The sequence below is a fragment of the Selaginella moellendorffii genome, unplaced genomic scaffold (genome assembly GCF_000143415.4).
Source record: "Selaginella moellendorffii unplaced genomic scaffold, v1.0 SELMOscaffold_37, whole genome shotgun sequence".
Taxonomy (NCBI): domain Eukaryota; kingdom Viridiplantae; phylum Streptophyta; class Lycopodiopsida; order Selaginellales; family Selaginellaceae; genus Selaginella; species Selaginella moellendorffii.
In genome coordinates this window covers 787,076-806,387 of record NW_003314298.1, presented here as the reverse complement: position 1 = coordinate 806,387, position 19,312 = coordinate 787,076, and the positions used below count along the sequence as shown (strand labels likewise).

Sequence of the window (19,312 nt, the reverse complement as noted above, 5' to 3'; positions counted from 1 at the left end):
AATCCTTGTGAAAGATTTTGACCTAAGGGCTGCTGGCTTGCTTGTAGCGATGGAGAAGAAGTCGCAGTGCTAGGGTATGGCGGATTGGGAGGAGGAGAGCTGCATCTTCGATGGCGTGCATCCGAAGGTAAGAACGCGGTGTCAGAGCGCTCTAGATTTTGGGTGGATTGAGCTGCGCATTTTCATGGATTCTTCTCGCATATTTTCCCTCGAGTCTTGGTCGTGAAACTGTTTTGTCTCGAGCGATGGCTCGTGAAATGGCGATTGTTTGTTCGTGAGGTCTTATTCTATCGATCGGCGCTCACATCTGCAAGTCTGCAAATCTGCTACTGGTTGATTCGGTCTTGACGCATGAATGATTGGCTCCTTCTTATTCAATTCGCCATCGCACGAGCTCTTTGTTTTTTGACTTTTCACTCTTGTGACGACGATCTGTCCTGCTGGTTGTCAGTGCGACCTTGGAGATTTTTTCCTACCGATTTTCTCCTTTGGTGGTAGTGATACGACACGTTGTTTTTGATATGAACAGATGGACCGGAGGAAGAAGCTCAGGCTTGCTGTTGCGACAGCTTGTTCTGCCGCGAGTGCTGTGGAGCAGATTATCAACGTAAGTCCTGCGTCGTTTGGACTGGAAACCGGTCTCGCTCGTGACCAGGACGAAGAGAAACGCCAGGAAGAAGAGGATGACGAGCTCAACGCGCTCTTCTTCCAAAGTGCAATGCTGTCGGCTTCTCTGGCGCTTTCCACGGATGCTGGGTGGTGGGTGAAGCCGAGAAACCCAGCCTGGTTTGATAAGTTCCTGCTCGAGGTGCACGACCGGGATAGCTGGTTCAACGCTCTCAAGATGTCTCGGGAGACGTTCTTGTGGATCTGCGACCAGCTGAAGCCGCTGCTCAACAAGAAAGTCACCACCTTCAGGTCGCCGATTCCGGTTCCATGCAGGCTGGGTGCCGCGCTCTACAGGCTGACCAGCGGGGCTGACTTGCACGTCATAGGCGAGAAGTTTGGAATCGGTGTGAGCAGCTCGCAGAGCTGCGTCATTGACGTGGTCAGGGCGATCAACCAGCACTTTGGAAGCTGTGTGAGGTTTCCCGAGAGGCTCAGGCAGACGGCTGCTGGGTTTGTCGACAAGTGCGAGCTTCCGAATTGCGTTGGTGCGATTGGTACGACGAATGTTCAAGTTATGGCTTCGGGAGACGTACCAAGCTGTTTGATCGCGCTCCAGGCTGTTTGCGACACCTCGTACAGGTTTCTGGATATACAATGCAATGCTCAGCATCCCCACAGTCCTGGTCTACTGAAAACTGGAGCGAACTTACTCTCGGCGGCGCAGTCTGAGAACTCTTCGGTGCACTATCTTGTGGGTGGTGACAAGTACCCGCTTCTTCCGTGGCTGCTGGTCCGCTACCAGGAGGCTGAAACGCCTGTGATGGCTGAGAGTTTTAACAGGAGGCATGTTCGGGCGGTGATCCACATCGAACAAAGCTTCGGGATTCTCAAGGAGACGTTCGAGATACTAGCGAAGTGCGTGAAGCACAACGTCAAGTTTGTTCCCAAAGTCATCGCAGCCTGCTGCATCCTACACAACGTTTTGCTGGACAAGAACGAGATCCCGGTCGAGAGCATTCTCCAGACACTGAGGCTGGACGAGGACAGCCTTGTAAGATACCACCAACAACACCACCATCTACAGGCAGGCAACGGCGAGTGTGCTAGTTTAGAGGAGCAGCAGGGCCAGGAACTGAGAGACCAACTCGCGGAGATGTTCTTCCGAAAAGACTTGTGATGGGCGATGTTCTTCGTGGTCTGGTGGTGGTCACTCCCACTCCTTTGGCAAGAATCCAGAAGACCGGACAGCAGCAGCAGCTCAAGGGATTGTTTGATCGGTTGGAGCAAATTGCCAGTGAAAGCAGCAGTTTGACGAGACTGGTAGATGCTTTGGACCCGGATAATCTACCATCTCATCCGGGTCCATATGCTCGAGCTCTCCAGGCATGTGGGAACGCAAACGCTCTGGTCGAAGGGAGGAAAGTTCATGGTCTCGCAGTTCAGGCAGGTCTCCAAGAGAACCTCATCTTGGGGAACCACATCGTGCGAATGTATGGGCGGTGTGGAAGTTTGGAAGAAGCAAGTCGGGTTTTTGCAGCTATGCCGCAGCACAACTCGGTGTCTTGGAACGCTCTCATCTCAGCTTATGCCCAAGCCGGGCGTATGCACTCGAGGTACTGTCTCCGGCTCTTTTGGAGGATGCAGCAAGAGGGTGCCAAAGTTGACAGGATCACTTTCATCGTAGTTTTGGGAGTTTTAAGTGGCTCTCACGAACTTTCGGAAGGGAAGAAGATCCATTCATGCATACGGGAGTTTGGCATCGAGTCGGACACTTTCGTGGCAACAGCTTTAGTGACCATGTACAGCAAGTGCCACTGTCCGTGGAGTGCCCGGCAAATGTTTGACGCGATGAGTCCCCGGAGTACAGTGTCCTGGACTGCGATGGTTACCGCCTATTCTCAACACGGGCATAACAGGGAAGCCATGGAGATCTTTCACTCCATGCAACAGGAGGGAGTCCGAAGTGATAGCGTGACTTACGTTGCCACCCTCACCGCGTGTGATGATCTCAGGGCCGGGGACGCGATTCACTCGTGCCTTGTTGAAGCCGGGTTTGAAAACGAGCTTCAGGTTGGGAATGCGCTAGTCAACATGTACGCAAAGTGTGGAAGGTTGGACAAGGCCAGGGAGGTTTTCAGCAAGATGCAACACAGGAATGTGGTCAGCTGGACTGTGATAATCACTGGTTACTCTCAGCATGGACAAGACGTTGAGGCGCTGAAGCTGTTTCTGAGGATGCAACTGGAAGGCGTGAGGGCTGACTTCGTGACACTTCTCTGCATGCTGGAAGTTTGCGGGAACACGAGCTCGCTGGCCGAGGGGAGGATGGTTCATGCTTGCAGCGCCGAGACTGGTGCTGCGTTGCAGAGCTCGTTTGGAAACGCCATCGTGAGCATGTATGGGAAGTGTGGAAGTTTTCAAGACGCGCAACGAGTGTTTGACAGCCTCGACCACCAGGACTCCATCTCGTGGACCGCGCTAATCAATGCCTACGCGCAACACGGGGACAGCAGTATGGCCCTGGATCTATTCAGGAAGATGAAACAAGCTGGTGTGGATCCCGACGAAGTCACCTACGTCAGTGTTCTCTGGGCTTGCAGCCATGCGGGGCTCTTGGCCGATGGGTGTGAGAACTTTTACGCGATGCTCGTGGACGACGAGCTGGTTCCCGGGTTGGAGCACTGTGGCTGTGTGGTCGGGCTGCTAGGACGTGCTGGATGGTTGAGGGAGGCAGAAAACTTTCTCAGGAGCATGGACAGTGATCGAGGATTGTGGGTTGCTCTGCTGGGAGCTTGCAGCGTTCACGGAGACGTCGAGTGTGGCAAGCGTGCAGCTGAACGGTTGCTGGAGCTGGATCCAAACGACTGCTCGGGTTACGTAGTTTTGTCCAACATGATCCATTCGGCAGGCGATGAGGAGGAGGACAATGAGGTTCGTTTTGTTGCTCCTCCGTTATAGAATTTCTTGTTTCTCATCGATGGACGTGCTTTATAATTCAGGCTTGACCAGACAAAAGCGATTGCTATTTTGTAGTGAGGTGCGTGCACTGACTGGTGTTTCTTTTCTCTGTTACATAAATGGAAACTTCCTCCTGTACTTGGTTTCTTTCCAGGTTGATCAGCTCAAAGCGTTGATTATTTAATGATCATTCGGAATTTGTTGACGCGGACAAAAAGACAGGACGAGCTCCAAAATTGATAGAGTTGAATTCTTCGAGAAACATATGGGAATCGCATATACGCCAGCCAAAGGTGGTGCAGTTAGTGCAGCGTGGTAGTTGTCTTCTTAAATGCTACCTGACACGTTTCCATTCAATTCCCGCAGTGGCAAGCGATTAAACACCAAGTTTTACTCTGCAACAAGAACACAGTTTCAGGAGCAGCGGCAGCAGATTTTCAGGTGCCTCACAGTTCTTCCTTCGAGGAGGAAGGGGGGGAGCGAGTCTCAAAAAGCGGTGGAGCAGAGCTCAAGCTCGAGATCAAGCCAAGCCAAGCCGAGGTAGAGTCTCATTTCCATTTTCGATCGCAAGGACAGAGCTCGGGAAGGAAGAGAATGGCTTCGCCTTCGTCTTCCTCGGCGCGAGTGAGTCTGCTGGTGTTGCTACTGCCCCTAGTGGTACACTTGGTCCTTGGGGAGGACAAGCAGTGCACAGCTCGCTTGGCCAGGATACAGCCGTGCATCACTTACATCGAGGGAAAGAGAGATCTTCCAGGCTCGAGGTGCTGCCGGGGGCTCCACTACATCTATCAGCACAGCCCCGTTTGCCTGTGCGAGCTCCTCTCCTCCACTGGCGGTGTAACTTCCACTCCCGGGATCAATATCACCAACGCCGTCATGCTTCCCACGCATTGCAAGCTCGACTCCAACACCAGTGCCTGTCCTAGTAAGCTCTCCTCTCTTTTCTCTGCCTGCCATTCCTTGCTTGTAGGTGATAGTGTGTTCCTTCGCTTTTTCTCTTCCTTGTTTATCCTCTCCTTTTTGGTTCTTTCTTTTTCCAGGCCTAACTTTTTGTGTGTTTGCAGCTTTGCTCGAGCAGAACAGCGCTGGTCGATCTGGTAAGCTTTTTAGAATGGAAAAAGTAATTAAAATGTATTGGTTTTTTTTTTTCTTTTGTTTTGTCTTTTTATGCCAGATTTCTCTCCTCTTGTCACCACGGTGATGTTTTTCTTGGCGCAAATACTTTTCTAATATCAATCGGAACAATCAACGGTTTTGAATATGGTGAGATCGTAGGAAATCCAAGTAGTATCAGTTTGAAATTTTACGGGGCGAAACTTCGAGATGGCATTGATATACTATTTTCTAGTATAATTTTTCGTTCCCTTAGACGATGAAAAGGATTGAATTTCTTTAGTAAAAGAACCATAGTTTTTTTTAAGAGAGCATGACATTGTATGAGAGGCGACGAGAAGGAGCTCTTCTTACTGGAGAGCAAGCATTCCAAGTCACCTTTTTCTCCGCTCGATGTGTTAGCGACGACGAAGCTTGCGACAGAGTGGACAAGTCATCGTCGGAGCTGAAAACCTCCCTGTCACAATCCTCTTCTAGCAGGCTCAAGATCTGGAACGATATTTAAAAAGGCGATGAGACACTCAAGTTCTCGCACGTTTACCTTGTCTGCGCTTGGCCTTTCCAGTGGATCTTCGCTCAAGCAGAGCGACGCAATGCTCATCATAGTGACAAGCTCGTAGGTGTTGTTATCGTCGCAGCCAAGCTCGGGATCGACGAGCTTTTGGCGGTCAAAGTCTCGGAGCAGCGGGGACGCCTATAAAACAACTCTATGTCAATAGACGAACACCACGAGGCAGCATTTTACCCATTCTGTCAGAAGGCGTTGGCTTGAATCCTCCATGGCCTTTCGAGAAGTGATGAGTTCCAGCAGTATGACACCATAGGAAAAGATATCGTTCTTCTCGTCCACTGCATGCCCCCGGAAATGTTCTGGAGCAGAGTAGCTATCAACGTGAAAAATGAGCAATGGCGTCTGAGATAAATACAAAACTTACCCAGTGACACAAGGAGGACTTGGAAAAGCTGGTTGAGTTTTATGCTTTGCATAGCCCATCCCTGTAATCTGTGCAAATGTTTTAGGCACTGAAACTACAAACATAGCTTACTTACAACTGGTGTATAATCATGAGTCAAGAGAACGTTCCTAGATCGCAAGTTCCTATGTGCGATTGAGTAGCTGTGTAAGTAAAGCAAACCTTTGGCTATTCCCACGGCAATTGACTTCCTTATAGACCAACCCATGGCATTCCGAGTGAGAACTGCACAAGGTCACGATTAGAGAACAACGACGATGTAAAGATGAAAAGGAAAAAATTCGCTACCTGTTAGATGCCACTCCAAAGAGCCGTTGCAGATGAAGTCATAAACAAGAAATTTCCTGTCGTCGCCTTCGTCGCAGTAGCCTACCAGTCTCACAATATTAGACGAACGAATGCGGCCCAAGAGCTGCTTGCGAGATTGAAAGACTGATGCGTCCGATATAACTCTCACGGCAACCACCTCGCCTCCTTCTAAAACTCCTCTAAATACATGACCACCCTCTGCGTCTGCCATGTAGTTGCAAAACCCAAAGTCGTTGGTAGCTGCCTTGAGCTCCTCATAAAAGAAAACCTTCAGTGGCCTTCCCGAGCTCCTAAAACTGCGAGTCTTGCAAGCGGAGCAGACATAAGCAGCACCCTCTAACTCTGTTGAAGGAGCGACACTTCCACTACTGCGTGCCGAGCTTGATTCATCACCTTCCAGAACGAAACCTGACTTCCTTGATCGCAGCAAGGAAAGAAACCCCATTCGAAGTGAGCTCTCGTCCCGCCGCATCTGCAAATATATACCATGAGACGGATTCCACAACCAGCCGCAAAAGAGAGGGAAAAAAAAAAATTAAAAATGTGATTACCCGACAAATAGAAATTTGTCGACAAGGCACGGGCATAGATGGAGCGGAGCTGTTTTCTGAAAACATTTGGTCCCACGAATTTTTGAGAAAGCGGTATTTATTCGCCGCGTACCCAATGAGAAGCGACACTTCATTTTTGACGCAATGCGTACATATATTATAGCCGAAGATAGACTACAATATTCACAAAGAAAATACTTTTCTTTCCTGCACATAGAAGTCATTAGATCACATCAAAAATTACCATCTATTTGTACCTCACTCTACACGTTTGAGAAACTAAAATCCTGCGTGGACGAAAATTTGTTCAGCACTAAAGAGTGGAACAACTGAATTCTCACAATTAAATCTCCGCCATGGATGCAATGCCCGACTCGAGAATGACCTCCATCGAGGAAACCACCAGCCTACAGAGCAGCAACAAAAATCCTTAAATCACACTCAATAGCATCCTGTACAAGAAAGTAATCCAACTTTTAAGAAATAAACACGGAGCTATGCTTACCTGTATATGACGATGCACAGCAAAGAAAGGTAAAAGCCGAGCTTGTAGAAGCGTATCTTCTTCTCCGGTTCAAGCTGATTGAAGATCTCCGTGACATCTACAAGGTGCCTCTTGCTCATGTATCTGAGGTGAAAAAAAAAAAGAAATTCACGTTAACATCAGAGCATGTCAATGCAGGGAAACATGAAAAACATGGCAACTTACAGTCTTATGTTATAATATAAGAGCGGGGCGTTTAGCAAGAACATGAGCCAGTAGCCGAAAATAAGGTAGATCGCGCTCAGCACTCCCTGGATAGCAAATTCAGGAAGAACAAACCGGTTGATACGCGATGAAGAATCAAAGGGATTTATAAAATCGAATTCGAGATCGGAGAGACATAGCAGCTGCGAGAGAAGGACAAAAAAAACAACCCATCATCAGAAGAGAAGAAAAAAAATTTCCCTTTTGAAGCCTCAGATTTAAAGACTGTGCTATAGTCACTGTCCTAAAGAAGAACTCATATGACACGCTACAGTGGATCATCAGTGGCAAGAAGCGTCTCAGAGAGAAGATTAGCGATTACTCCAGCTCATTTGTCCAAAGGACTCGCCAAGAATGAATTTTTGCCTTCTCATCACTGACGAAGAGATTCCGAGGAGGAAGAGAGCTCACCTGGTAGACGATGATCCCCAGCGCCGCTGCGACCGCGAGAAACGAGAGAATCCACAGCGCTAGGTCCCATGCCATGCGCGCCTTCCTCCACCGAGCACAGACAACGAAGAGCAAGCCCTCAAACCCTATTCAATCCGAGCCCTTGCTTCGAGAGCATCAATCCCGGCCGTCCAGAGCGCCACGTCGGCCGGAGTTTAGGGCTCCCGCGAGCGGGCAAGAGCGATGGATCGAGCCAGGTGAGAAGAGAGCTGGGGAGACTCCATGGAGCTGTAGGGCGAGATTACGATGGCATCGCCGCTGGTGGAGCTGGTAGAGGCATCGCAGGCCGGATTCGGGGGCTCGGAGGTGATCGTCGGGGACGCTGCCGCTCACAAGGGCTATGGCGGCGTCGGCGGTGGCGCCGCGAGGAATGCCGGCGACCAGCTGTCCGGGAAGAGGAAGAGGAATCGCAACTGGACGCACAGCGAGGTGCTGCTCCTGATCGAGGGCAAGAAGATGGAATCGGAGGCGACGATCGACACGAGCGGCGCGAGCTGCCTGTCGCGGGACAAGATGGTGATCAGCTCGGGCGAGAAGTGGAAGCGCGTGGTGGATCACATGAAGCGCAACGGGATCGACGATCGCGACGTCGCCCAGTGCAAGGGCAAGTGGGACAATCTCCTCTCCGACTACAAGACGATCAAGGGCGTGCTCAAGAAGAGCGGCAGGCCAAACTACTTCGCCATGTCGATCGAGGAGCGGCGCAGGGAGGATCCATCGCTGCCCTGCTACTTCGACAAGGACCTCTTCGATCGCCTCGACTCTTTCCTCTCGGGGCGGCTGGCCATCGTGTCGCCGCCGCCGCCGGCGCAGGCGCTGGACCATCTCAGCACCAGCGCGCAATCGACGCGCGCGGGCAAGGGCGATCACGATCACCACCACGAGCTGGCGCCGGGGTCGAGCGGGAAGAAGAAGAGGCAGCAATCGGCGAGCGACGTGGTGGCGGCGATTGGGAAGCTGACGAGCACGTACATGGCGGCGGTGGCGAGCATGGAGGAGAAGCGCGAGGCGCGGCACAGGGAGGCGCTCCAGTTTGAGAGGGAGAGGCTCCAGATCGAGTCGAGGGATCGCAGGGAGCTGGCGGCGCAGCTCGCCAATCTGGCCGTGGCGCTCAACCGGGTGGCAGACAATCTCAAAGACATTTGACAAACAATCTCCATCTTCCATGCTCCATCCATGATCTAAAAAATTTGACCATCTTTAAAACACAAGGGTTTAGGGCTTTTGGATAACCTTTAAACAAAGTGTTGGTGTCTAAAAATAAAATGTGCAGTATATATCAATTTAGAAAACTAGAACAATGTGCGGAGACAATTCATATAATTACTTTAATAAACGTTAAAACTCGTTTTTATTTGCAGCATAACAGATTTGCTTAAGCAAACCAAAAACATTAGTGCAACTCAGCATATTCACTCTTACTAATCTTAAAAAAGGAAAGGGTAAAGAATTAATGCTTGCTAGAAAGATTTGCCAGGTGATCTGCATCTAAGCAAGACGAGGTTAAAAAAATGCGTGCCCTAAAAGGACTCTAACGAATCTTTTATTTATAATAGCTTATTCTTCTTCCAAACAATCCTTGTATCGATCTGTTGTTATCACCCTGTACACACAATGTTAGAAGCTGTTTTTTAGCGCGTGAATCAGTTCTTACATTGAGGGCATTCACCAAAAGCCGGTACTGCGTTTTCGAGATCGTTCGTGGCTGCAACATCAGAACCAAGGTCAGAGGGAAAGAAACTAAAGATTAAGGAAATTATTTGCTTACTCGTCTCAACACGCTCCATGTCACTTGCTCGGTGCAGGGCGGTGATGTCAGTGATCCAACATATCTGAAGAATCGCTTGCCTCCAACATTGAGCAGCGAGGGATCCACCACTTGAACATCTTGCTCGCCGCTCAGCTCAGGTAGAAAATGCTCAACCTTACCAAAAAGACAGTGAAAACAACTCGAAGAAGACCCAGATCTCTGCTTACCTGATCGATAAAAGGGTCGTCCTCGGATCCAATCGTGTACATGACTGCGACGACTGCAAGCCTGTTGTCTTCACTCCTGTGGACAAGATGCCCCTCGACTGCGAGGTGCTTCCCATTCACAGTGTGCTCGCTGGGAGCATGGATGTGATACTCGCTCACACTGTACAGGGTGCCATCGATGATGAGCGATCCCGATGAAGCATCGCCAAACTCGAGCTATTGCGCAAACAGAGAATAGAAAAACGAGGGGCCCGAGCCATGATTAGATGGAGATCTTTCGGAGATGAGATGGAGTCTGGAGATACATACTGCTATGTCGTGGTCGAGATTGGTGAGAGTGGCATTCGTTGGTTTGTATCTCGTCTGGAGCAACTTCAAAGAGCACACTGGCTGGAGCTCCTCGGATTGAATGTCGACCGGAGATTGCATTCTGCCGCTGCTGCAAGCCCTCCATTCTTGTCTCAAGTTTCCCCAGTTTGCCTGGCCTCGAGTCCCATTCGAGTAGTCATACTCCTCGGCTAGAAGAAAAGAAAACAATATATGATCGATCGATTTCGTTCGAAAACTATTTACCTGCTTGTGCGATGACCATGGCTTGTGCAAAAACGAAGAGCAATAGTATGAGATTGGTTCTCTCCATCTCTCCTCGTCTCGAATCTACACCTGGTTTGAGACGCAAGAAAAGGAAAAAATATAGAGTTGCTGTTTCCTCCTCGAGTGATTTGCTTCTCTGGAGTCTGGGTCCCCAGAACGGTCCTTAAAAATATAAAGGCAGATGCAAAGTCTCGAACAAAGTGCCATTGTTCTGGACCAGATGCCAATAGGACTCCGGCCCTACCATCACGAACGCTCCCAAGGAAAGGCGATTGCAACATGCAGGAACGTCCCCAAGCCCGTGTAAACGCAATCGCACTAAGGAGAAAGTCAAAGAGCGTGTTCCAGTCAGCAATGATGCTTGACTTTGGTCGTGCACGATAGCGTATGAATTTGTTTCATTTTTTCTCTTGTTGCGGCCCTCTAGACTGTACTTTCAGGCCGGCAAATAGAAAGAAACATATTTTTTCTTTGGAATTTCGTATTTTGTTGGAATATCCCTGAAAGAGGCAAATTTGCTTCAGAAAAGATGGGCGACTTTGGAGAAGTCAAACGCGTCTCTGGCTTAAGAAAGAACGTTTCATTCTCAAACTTTGTGTGTCAATTTTATTCTGGATGATGTCAGGTGACAAACATAAACAGTTTGGTATTTTCGTTGAACATATCTCCTGGAACTGGTCTCTTCTAAAGTTATTCTATTATATCTGAGCAATTCGTATTCAATTTGTCATACTGTCTAACGAATGGGTTTGCTTCCGGTTTCTATATTTTTTCACTTTTTATACATATTTGCGCTTTTTATTTGGTTCAATGGTAGTGGATTCAAAACATGGATAGTAGAACATAAAATGCTTTTTAAGTGTTTTGAATGCAGCATTTGGGTATCAGAATAACAACCACTGCGCAAACTGTGGCTATATCTGCCGTGGTCTCTCACCCTCTCCAGGTAATCCACTCCTCTTTTGATGAAATTTTTACAAGAGTCTTCAGGATGGTCTTCAGGCTGTGACTTCCCTCATGCTGAGGTCCCTTGCACTCAACCAGGGCATTGATCTCGGAGAGGGATTCTTGAAAGTAGATGGGCCGGACTTCTGTGAGGCGCATTGAGAAAACTTATAATACCTGTTCAATGCAGCTTTTGCGTAGGCGGCAACTTGGTTTACAAATAACATCAACAGTTCTAAGTTGAAATCATTGTCATTTCATTAGTATTGTGGCAATATTTATGATGGAAATGCTAATGCATGTCATCTCCTTTTCAAAACATTGTGATTGCAAGGGATATCCAAAATTGCTGCCATAGCTTTGACAAATACCACACAATTGACTATAAAAGGTGGTGGTTTAGGTAAATGATTCTCGAGTTTCTATAAATCCCCCAAGGACACTCATATGTTCTTGCATCCTTATTGCTTTCCTGCCCTTGGGGCAGTTTTTGCAATTTTGTGCAAATTACCAGGTAATATTTCCTCTAGCGTGAATCTAATGTGCTGCCTTTGTGGCGCAGCCTTTCACCTTATTCCTGTGCCATAGACTGGAACACTACTTCTCTACAGATGGATCAGCTTTGGCCTGTTCTCAGGCCATCTTTATGAGGTGAGAAAGTTTTTTCTTTATTTTTGTTTCCAAGATGGGAACTTTTCCTGGGGCGGGGTCTGGCATGTTCATGACATACTCAACACAAAATTTTGGTGTTTGTTGGTCAGTGGTTTCTACTTGGTTGAGTGCATCTCTTAGCTTGATGAAGATCAAGTGATAAAGAGGAAAGTAGCTACAAGCGTTTTTGCTTCTCAAGCCATGGTGTAGAAGTTTGATGGTAAGTTCACAGTCTTTCACCATCGTGGCAAAAAGGAAGGGATATCAGTATTGTGAAGAAGTTTAACCTCCTCTAGCAAGACATATAATTAGAAATTTTCCAAAGCATACAACAAAGTAGCAACAAGAAAAAATATATATAGTTTTTTTTATATAATTAAGTAGTGATAGTACACTTGGTTTATAGTAACAAAGTTTTGAGCCAAACTTGTTCAAATCAAATAAAGTGAAGCTATTTAAAGAAACTAAGTAATCAAATCTTAAGTCTGGAAAGAAAACATAGTTTTTTTTTATAACAACTATATCACACTTAATGTAATGTAAATTTCTTTTTGTTATAAACTGAGTTTTCCTGATAAGACTTTTACGTTAATTTTTTTTTTGTTAATTGTGTTAGATTGAACTTTCACAAAAAAAATATAAAAATTTAGTTTAGAAAGTTTTTATATTAGTGATATTTTATAAACTTAATAAAATGAGATAAGTTAGAGACTGAAAGAGATAAATCTTAAATTAATTATATAATTTATAGTACAATTTAAAATAATAATTATTAAAAATAATATATAAAAATGGACTTTCAAGTAGACAAGTAAATTATTCAGTTAATAAAATACTTTTTATATGTACCATTCATAGTTCAAAACCACTACTCTAAAGTTTTTGTTTACAAATTTAATAAATGTTTTTGTGGTGCAAGAATAGATAATGCATTTTATGGAAGTAAATTATTTTATGATAATGTTAAATTTATTAATTTTTAGTTTTATATTTTAATTAAATAAATAACTATTATATTCTTATAAAACTTTTATCCTTTGGTTAATATTGAATAAATTTTATTATGCTCAAGAAAAATTAAATATTTAAATAAACATTTTAAAATAAAATTTGTTAATTTATTGGAAAAGGAGTTTTGTTAGAAACTATATTTTAATTGATGTAAATAGTGATTAATAGTTATAACTAAATAAAAAAAACTTATAGTGAGGCACTTAAGTTTTCTATAAAATAAATATAAAAAATGTGTATTAAAATTTTAGAAAAATATGATAAAACTCAACAAATTACTTAATAAGCTAAAACTTAAATAAAAATATTTATATTAATTTATATTTGAAAAATATTTTATTAAAGAGATTTATATAAAAATTTATTATAATAAATTATTATTATTATGTTTAAAAAACATTATTAGTTATGAATAAAAATTTAAATTTAGAAATTATATAAAATAATAGCTCTAAAAAATTTAATTACTAATTTAAGAGGTTTTAGCCTATTCTAAGTATAAATGTTAGCTCATAACATTATTTATAGTATATTATTTTAGTGCAATTTGAATGAAGGTTTACATTTCAAGGACATTAATTTTTTCTGAATCCAATAACTCTTAATTTTTAAAAATATTTTATTTCTAGGAATTTTTATAGGAATATTTAGAACTAGTTAAACTAAAAAATCTATAATGGTGTAGGAGAATATGTACTTACAAGCACTTTTGTCATTTATTTTTACAAATATAGTTACTTAAAACATTTATATCTCCACAAAACAAGAACAAGAAAATTTTGTAATTCATTATATAAGTTTTTTGTACATTTTAGCCTCTTAGTGGTAAATTACTTTGGGCTACCTTTAACTTGTCAAAGGAATTGTTCAATGGATGCAAATTTTCCTTTCTTCTTGCAATTAGCCCAACAATTTAGGTTAGTATATAGTCTTTGAGCAATTGAAAGCATAATTGGTAGAAAGGCAAGAAAAAAAGTGATAAAAGATGGATAATTATATCAACATTCTATGCATTTCTTCTAGGAGCAATCAGGTCAGGTCTTGAAGTTGAAGAAAAGTTCTTAATTTAAGATTTTTTCTAGCTTTAGCTGCAAAGTTATAATACAATTAGGTGATAAGAAAGACAATGATGAGTACTAAAGCTAAAGAGAATGGTGGATGTGTTTACGTTTATTCAAAAATTCTCAGATTATACAAAAGAATCCAAAGCATAAGAGGCAACCTTCCTCATGAGCGTCTCATGGGTATTTATTATGATGTGGTGATAATCCCTTCTTTTGTATGCAACACATGATCTCATTATAAGTTACTTGAAAGGAAATCATAGTGAGACATAGAAGCAAAAGTGAGCTTCTTTGGCAACTCCTCCTCAACAGGGGTGTAGATGTTCATGGCAGTGAGGCTACATCAGAGTGTTTGCAGGCATTTTGAAAATTTAGTTATGGTTTCTTCTCACTACTACAGACTAAAGTTGTCTTCCTAAGTGAGAGCTCCATAGCCACCTTTTTCCTCTCTCCTCTTGCCATCCAATATACATGTGCTTCCCCTCTCCTCTTGTAAAGTGCCACACAGCATATTACCTAGTAATCCAATGACCAAATAAATGGGAAGAAAAGTACATGACCCCTTCTTATCAGTGTCATCACATCTGGGTCAGAGTTAATAGAATGGAATAAAAAAGACACTCAAGAAGATAAAACCTAGATTGCTCTAATTAGGCTGGATCATGAAAGCAATGCAACTAAGAAGTATAGTGCTTTAACTGAGTGTTTGCTAGATTTGTAAGTGCAAACAATTTGATCAAGCTTGAGTGCACTCCTTGTTTTTTTGTCCCATGTTGCCTAAAGAATTGGAGTATTGTGACTGAGAAGTTTATTTTGAAATAAGTACCATGATTCTCTTTATTATATTGTATGTACATTGAAGCGGTGTTATATTATTATTTATGTTGAGATGATGCCCAGTGTAGTTTGCTGGGACGATACCCTCTGCTCTCTCACAGTACAACCACTACAATGGGTGCATATTGGAAGTGAATGCTTCATGATTTAAAGAAGGAAACAACAATTTCCTTGCTTTCTCCTTGTGTTCATGATTTTTGTCATCTATGGACTTGTTCTTATTGCAAAACAGAAAAAAAAAATTGATCTTAAGGTTAATTGTTGCACTTGACAAATACAATTTTGAGATTGTATAAGTTAGCACTTGGTCATAAGTATTGGCATTGGTGAAAGGCATGATTGAAAACTAGAAAGACAAGAGAGTCTCCATTAGCATCCATTATATTATGCTTTTATGCCCCCAATTGAGTGCCAAAAAACCCAAAAACAATTGTTACTTACTTAATCATCCATCTCTAAAAGATTCAGAAGTTCCTAGCTTTTTATAAACACTAAACAACCGTTATATGCTAGGCTTTATATATAGCTAAGGTATATATTTAAGGTAATCCCTTTATAAGTATGGGGTTGTAGTTTTATGGATAAGAATCTAAGCTATTTACTTTGAAATGCATCTTAACATTTCACATAATATTTGATATATATTCTTTATGAAATTATAAATTTAGTACCAATTTTCTTGTTATTATCTATATAATAATATATTTTAAATACTTAATTTCACTGTCAACTATGAAAAAGAAAAGGAGAAAATTAAAGTACTTTTATTTTTATACTATTGAATGTCTTAATACTTAAGAAAATACTTTCTAAAGGAGTATCATTATTTAGAATGAACTGGAATATTCAGTGATGTGACTGCCGGAGAAAAGTGAAGTAAGCTATAAGGATAAAAGAAAAAGAATGCATGATTATTCATTTCGTTTTACCAGTAATCTTTGCACGAACAGGAGCCATCCCTGAAGTGGTGGAACCTGTGGTTGTCGCGGACGACGATCTCTCGCCCGGTGATCTTGGAGATAAACTTGGTCGCCGTGTGGCAGTCCTCGCACACTCTCAAGTTCTTGAAGATGTGTAGCGAGCTCTTCTCCGGAGTGCTTATCAACCCAAACGCGATTGCCAGCTTCTCGCTGTGGTAAGCCAGCAAGCTCTCCTTTTGCTCCTCGTCCACGTCGTGCAGCACCATCTTTGTGTCTGGGACGTAGCCTGCCTCCCTCATCGCAAAGCACAGCTCCTCCACTTTGTCGTAAATCTCCGCTGCTCGAGGATGGCTCGTGTCCCGGACTCGAAACTCGTGAACTTTGTTCTTCACCTGGATCGAGCTGATGCCCGGGACCTTCTTCACTCGCCTGCTGGCCATGGCTCTTCTCAGCTTCGCAGCGTTCTTCCAGTCTCCGCGCTCCGAGTAGATGTTGGAGAGAACCACGCTGGCCGAGGAGTTGCCTGGATCCAGCTCGAGGAGCTTCCTCGCGGCGAGCTTTCCCCGGTCGAGATCTTTGTGAACTCTGCACGCTCCGAGAAGGCTGGCCCAGGTAACGATCTCTGGTTCCGATGGCATTTTGCTGATATACTTCTCGGCCTCCTGGAGCTTCCCTGCTCTTCCCAGAAGATCTACGAGGCAGCCGTAGTGCTCGGTCTTTACTTCGATCCCCCTGTCGTGGCCCAGAGAGTGGAAGTATTGGCAGCCTTCTGCGATCAAACCGGCGTGGCTGCACGACGAGAGAACACTGACGAAAGTGATTCCGTTGAGCTTCACGCCCTCCTGTTCCATTTTTCTGATAAGCTTGAGCACCTCCTCGGACTCTCCGTGTTGAGCGTAGGCTTGGAGCATGCCGTTCCAGGACACCGCGCTGCGGATGGGCATACTGTCGAAGATCCTGCGAGCGTTCTCCATGCTGCCGCACTTTGAGTACATGTTGGTCAGTGCGTTCTTCACGATCACGTCGGAGTCGAGGCCGCACTCCACAGCGTTGGAATGGATCATCTTGCCTTCGGCCAGAGACGTTGAGCTTGTGCATGCGTTGAGGACGCTGATGAAGGTAACCTTGTCCACTGGGATGGCTTCGAGCTGGAGCCTTTGGTAAGTTTCCAGAGCTTCCCTGCTTCGCCCGTGTAGTGTGTACCCATTGATGAGGACGTTCCATGCGGTTATCTGCTGCTCGTCCATCTCTTGCAGGATCACCTCTGCTACATCGAGCTCCCCAGCTTTGGCATACATGTTCACCAGGGATGTTTGCACCAGGGGCGAGCCTCCCAGTCCACTCTCTTCGACGCATTGGTGCACTAACTTGCGAGTTCTTCCGTGAGAGCCAATCGTACAGGCTCCCAAGATGGTCATGAAATTTACTCTGTCTGGTTGGATCCCTTGCTGCTGCATGGTCCGAAAGAGCTGCAAAGCGTCGTCGTGTCTCTCGCACTGCACGTAGATTCCAATCATCGAGTTCCACGAGATGAGATTCGGAAGCTCGAGTTGATCGAACACTGTCCTTGCGTCGTCCGGACTCTCACAACGTCCATAAACGTTGACAAGAGCGTTGCTCATGGTGGTGGTGTCGTCGAGTCCATGCTCCGTGATAAGGAGATGGATCCGGCTGAGTTCCTCGAGACCGGAGGGAGTTGTGAATCCGTTGAGAAGACTGATGAAAGTCACCCTGTTGGGAAGAATCCCTTCCTGCTGCATCATCCTGAAGTAGCGTAGGGCCTCTCCGCAGTGACCATGGTCAGCGAAAGCTGTGATTATCGCACTCCAGGTGATGAGATTTTTCTGCTTCATTCGACCGAAAACTTGAGCTGCATTCTCCGGACTCCGGCACCTCGCATACATGGTGATGAGAGCCGTCCCAACGAATAGATCGAGCTCGAAACTAGTCTCGCTGATGCTTTCCCGGACGTGCTTCCCGTGCTGGAGGTTCTCTGGATTCACACAAGCATCGAGAATTGAGAGGAACGTCACCCGATCACAACGCTCACCTTCGTGCTGCATTCTCTGGAAAATGAAGAAAGCCTCTCCACTGCGCTCGCTAATGGAATACGCCGAAATCATCGAGTTCCAAGTACCGACACTCCTGCAAGGCATTCCATCAAAAACTTTCCTTGCGTCAGTCAAGCTGCCACACTTGGTGTACGTGTTAACCAGTGCGGTGTTCACGAAAACATCCAGAGAATGCTCGCTCTCACGGACACAAGAATGAATGAACTTGCCTTTGCGAAGAGCGTCGGGATCCACCACGGAGTTGAGCACGTTGAGGAAAGTGATGACATTCGCCTTGACACCCTCGAGCAGCATCCTGGTGAAGAGCTCCACCGCGAGCTTCCAGCAGCAGCCTCGCAAAGAGTAAACCCCCAGCATCGCGTTCCAAGTCACGACGTTCTTCTCGGCCATCTCTTCAAAGACCGACTGCGCATCCAAGAGTGTTCCACACTTCCCATACATGTTGAGAAGCGCGGTGGCCACCAAAGTGTTCTGGAAGAATCCCCGCTCCAAGCTGAGAGCATGCACGAGAATCCCATCCCGGAGCTCGCGAAAACTCCCGCAGGAATTCAACACCGCCACCAGCGTGATCGCGTTTGGAGCCACTCCTTCGAGCAGCATTGCGTGGAAGAGCGCCAGCGCCTCTTGGAAGCTCTTGTAGCTGCTGTAGGCCGAGATCATCACGTTCCAGGACACCACATTCCTCGCCCGGATTTTCCCAAACGCGGCAACTGCGTCGCCCAGGCTTCCACACCGGCTGTACATGCTGACGAGATTGTTCCCCACGCAAAACGACTCCTCCAGCAGCCCTGTCTCCTGCGCTAGGCGGGCATGAATCCCCCTACCTCTCGCAAGATCTTCCACACCCCGGCATTCTTGCAGGAGCCGCGAGTAATCGTGATCCGCTCCGGCCGCGGGGAATAGAATCGATTGCGATGAGAGATACCTGGCTCTGGATCCAGCAGGAAGAGAGATCGAGCGCAGCGCGCAGGAAATCTTCCTCATTCCATCATAAACCCTAATAGCCTGTAAACGCGGGTGTCGAATATTCTTTAGTAAACGCCAAAAAACCCTAAACCTCCAAATAAAATTGGTCCCCCCTAAAAGCCCTAAAGCATCCATGGAGAGCGTGTTGTTGGTGATGATAGAGAACGTGGATCTGGATCGGCAGCTTTGCAGTGCACTTGGCCGCCTCTACTCAGAGTGTAAGGATTGTTTCTCCGACGAGATCATCACTGCGATACTACATAGGGCGAATCCTTTGCACACCATGGCGTTTCACAAGCTTACCGAAGGCAGATGCCATGATAAGCTTGTGTCCAGGCTTGTGGAGGAAGATTGCCTGGCCATGGCTTTCAAAATCATGGACAAGTGCGACGAGCCTCTATACTCGGAGCTGCTACGGAATCCCAATCTCGAGCTCAGGTTTCTTTCAGAGGTGAGGGATGCTGATTACTGGTGCAGAGTTGAGCTGTTTGGAGATGCGTTCTCGCAAACCAATGCAGTCAGAAAGGTTTTCCTGGGAATGATGAAGAAACATCCGCAAAAGC

General features: G+C 45.6%; 8 protein-coding genes across 12 annotated transcripts; 4 read left to right on the top strand and 4 right to left on the bottom strand.

Moving 5' to 3' along the window:
* The first annotated feature begins 15 nt into the window (after positions 1-15).
* Positions 16-1,806, top strand: LOC112349300 (protein ALP1-like). Its single transcript, XM_024683520.1, has 2 exons — positions 16-127; positions 530-1,806. Exons 1-2 carry the CDS (start codon positions 77-79, stop codon positions 1,784-1,786), a joined length of 1,308 nt encoding a protein of 435 aa, XP_024539288.1. The 5' UTR covers positions 16-76; the 3' UTR covers positions 1,787-1,806.
* On the top strand, positions 1,767-3,705 carry LOC112349299 (putative pentatricopeptide repeat-containing protein At3g47840). The gene is made up of 2 exons (XM_024683519.1): positions 1,767-3,540; positions 3,609-3,705. The coding sequence occupies exons 1-2, from the start codon at positions 1,786-1,788 to the stop codon at positions 3,612-3,614; spliced, it is 1,761 nt and encodes a 586-aa protein (XP_024539287.1). The 5' UTR covers positions 1,767-1,785; the 3' UTR covers positions 3,615-3,705.
* Positions 3,706-3,752: 47 nt separating this feature from the next.
* On the top strand, positions 3,753-4,987 carry LOC9653515 (protein YLS3). 2 transcript variants are annotated; one of them, XM_002978498.2, is made up of 3 exons: positions 3,753-3,860; positions 3,934-4,492; positions 4,632-4,987. In XM_002978498.2, exons 2-3 carry the CDS (start codon positions 4,162-4,164, stop codon positions 4,766-4,768), a joined length of 468 nt encoding a protein of 155 aa, XP_002978544.1. In that variant the 5' UTR covers positions 3,753-3,860; positions 3,934-4,161; the 3' UTR covers positions 4,769-4,987. The 2 variants fall into 2 exon arrangements, with proteins under 2 accessions (XP_002978544.1, XP_024539293.1); XM_024683525.1 differs by lacking the exon at positions 3,753-3,860 and having other exon boundaries at positions 3,885-4,492; positions 4,632-4,664; positions 4,742-4,828.
* Positions 4,936-6,858, bottom strand: LOC9653514 (proline-rich receptor-like protein kinase PERK10). 2 transcript variants are annotated; one of them, XM_024683521.1, is made up of 9 exons: positions 6,772-6,858; positions 6,627-6,721; positions 6,515-6,570; positions 5,943-6,435; positions 5,731-5,879; positions 5,616-5,683; positions 5,426-5,564; positions 5,222-5,374; positions 4,936-5,169 (listed from the first exon to the last, which is right to left on the bottom strand). In XM_024683521.1, exons 2-9 carry the CDS (start codon positions 6,646-6,648, stop codon positions 4,984-4,986), a joined length of 1,266 nt encoding a protein of 421 aa, XP_024539289.1. In that variant the 5' UTR covers positions 6,649-6,721; positions 6,772-6,858; the 3' UTR covers positions 4,936-4,983. The 2 variants fall into 2 exon arrangements, with proteins under 2 accessions (XP_024539289.1, XP_024539290.1); XM_024683522.1 differs by lacking the exon at positions 4,936-5,169 and having other exon boundaries at positions 5,246-5,374; positions 5,426-5,550.
* LOC9653697 (protein cornichon homolog 4) lies at positions 6,771-7,789 on the bottom strand. Of its 3 annotated transcripts, XM_024683523.1 has the most exons (5): positions 7,674-7,789; positions 7,224-7,405; positions 7,020-7,142; positions 6,856-6,921; positions 6,771-6,801 (listed from the first exon to the last, which is right to left on the bottom strand). In XM_024683523.1, the coding sequence occupies exons 1-4, from the start codon at positions 7,746-7,748 to the stop codon at positions 6,858-6,860; spliced, it is 444 nt and encodes a 147-aa protein (XP_024539291.1). In that variant the 5' UTR covers positions 7,749-7,789; the 3' UTR covers positions 6,771-6,801; positions 6,856-6,857. The 3 variants fall into 3 exon arrangements, with proteins under 3 accessions (XP_024539291.1, XP_002978390.2, XP_024539292.1); XM_002978344.2 differs by having other exon boundaries at positions 6,785-6,921; XM_024683524.1 differs by lacking the exon at positions 6,771-6,801 and having other exon boundaries at positions 6,867-6,966.
* A 78-nt stretch (positions 7,790-7,867) lies between these two features.
* On the top strand, positions 7,868-8,944 carry LOC9653481 (trihelix transcription factor ASR3). The gene has a single exon (XM_002978497.2). It carries the CDS (start codon positions 7,959-7,961, stop codon positions 8,856-8,858), a length of 900 nt encoding a protein of 299 aa, XP_002978543.1. The 5' UTR covers positions 7,868-7,958; the 3' UTR covers positions 8,859-8,944.
* Positions 8,945-9,218: 274 nt separating this feature from the next.
* LOC9653696 (bifunctional monodehydroascorbate reductase and carbonic anhydrase nectarin-3) lies at positions 9,219-10,406 on the bottom strand. Its single transcript, XM_024683453.1, has 6 exons — positions 10,263-10,406; positions 9,999-10,207; positions 9,690-9,905; positions 9,481-9,636; positions 9,367-9,417; positions 9,219-9,315 (listed from the first exon to the last, which is right to left on the bottom strand). The coding sequence occupies exons 1-6, from the start codon at positions 10,327-10,329 to the stop codon at positions 9,256-9,258; spliced, it is 759 nt and encodes a 252-aa protein (XP_024539221.1). The 5' UTR covers positions 10,330-10,406; the 3' UTR covers positions 9,219-9,255.
* A 5,277-nt stretch (positions 10,407-15,683) lies between these two features.
* LOC9653695 (pentatricopeptide repeat-containing protein At4g21065) lies at positions 15,684-18,810 on the bottom strand. Its single transcript, XM_024683528.1, has 2 exons — positions 17,762-18,810; positions 15,684-17,704 (listed from the first exon to the last, which is right to left on the bottom strand). The coding sequence occupies exons 1-2, from the start codon at positions 18,765-18,767 to the stop codon at positions 15,717-15,719; spliced, it is 2,994 nt and encodes a 997-aa protein (XP_024539296.1). The 5' UTR covers positions 18,768-18,810; the 3' UTR covers positions 15,684-15,716.
* Between the last annotated feature and the right edge of the window lie 502 nt (positions 18,811-19,312).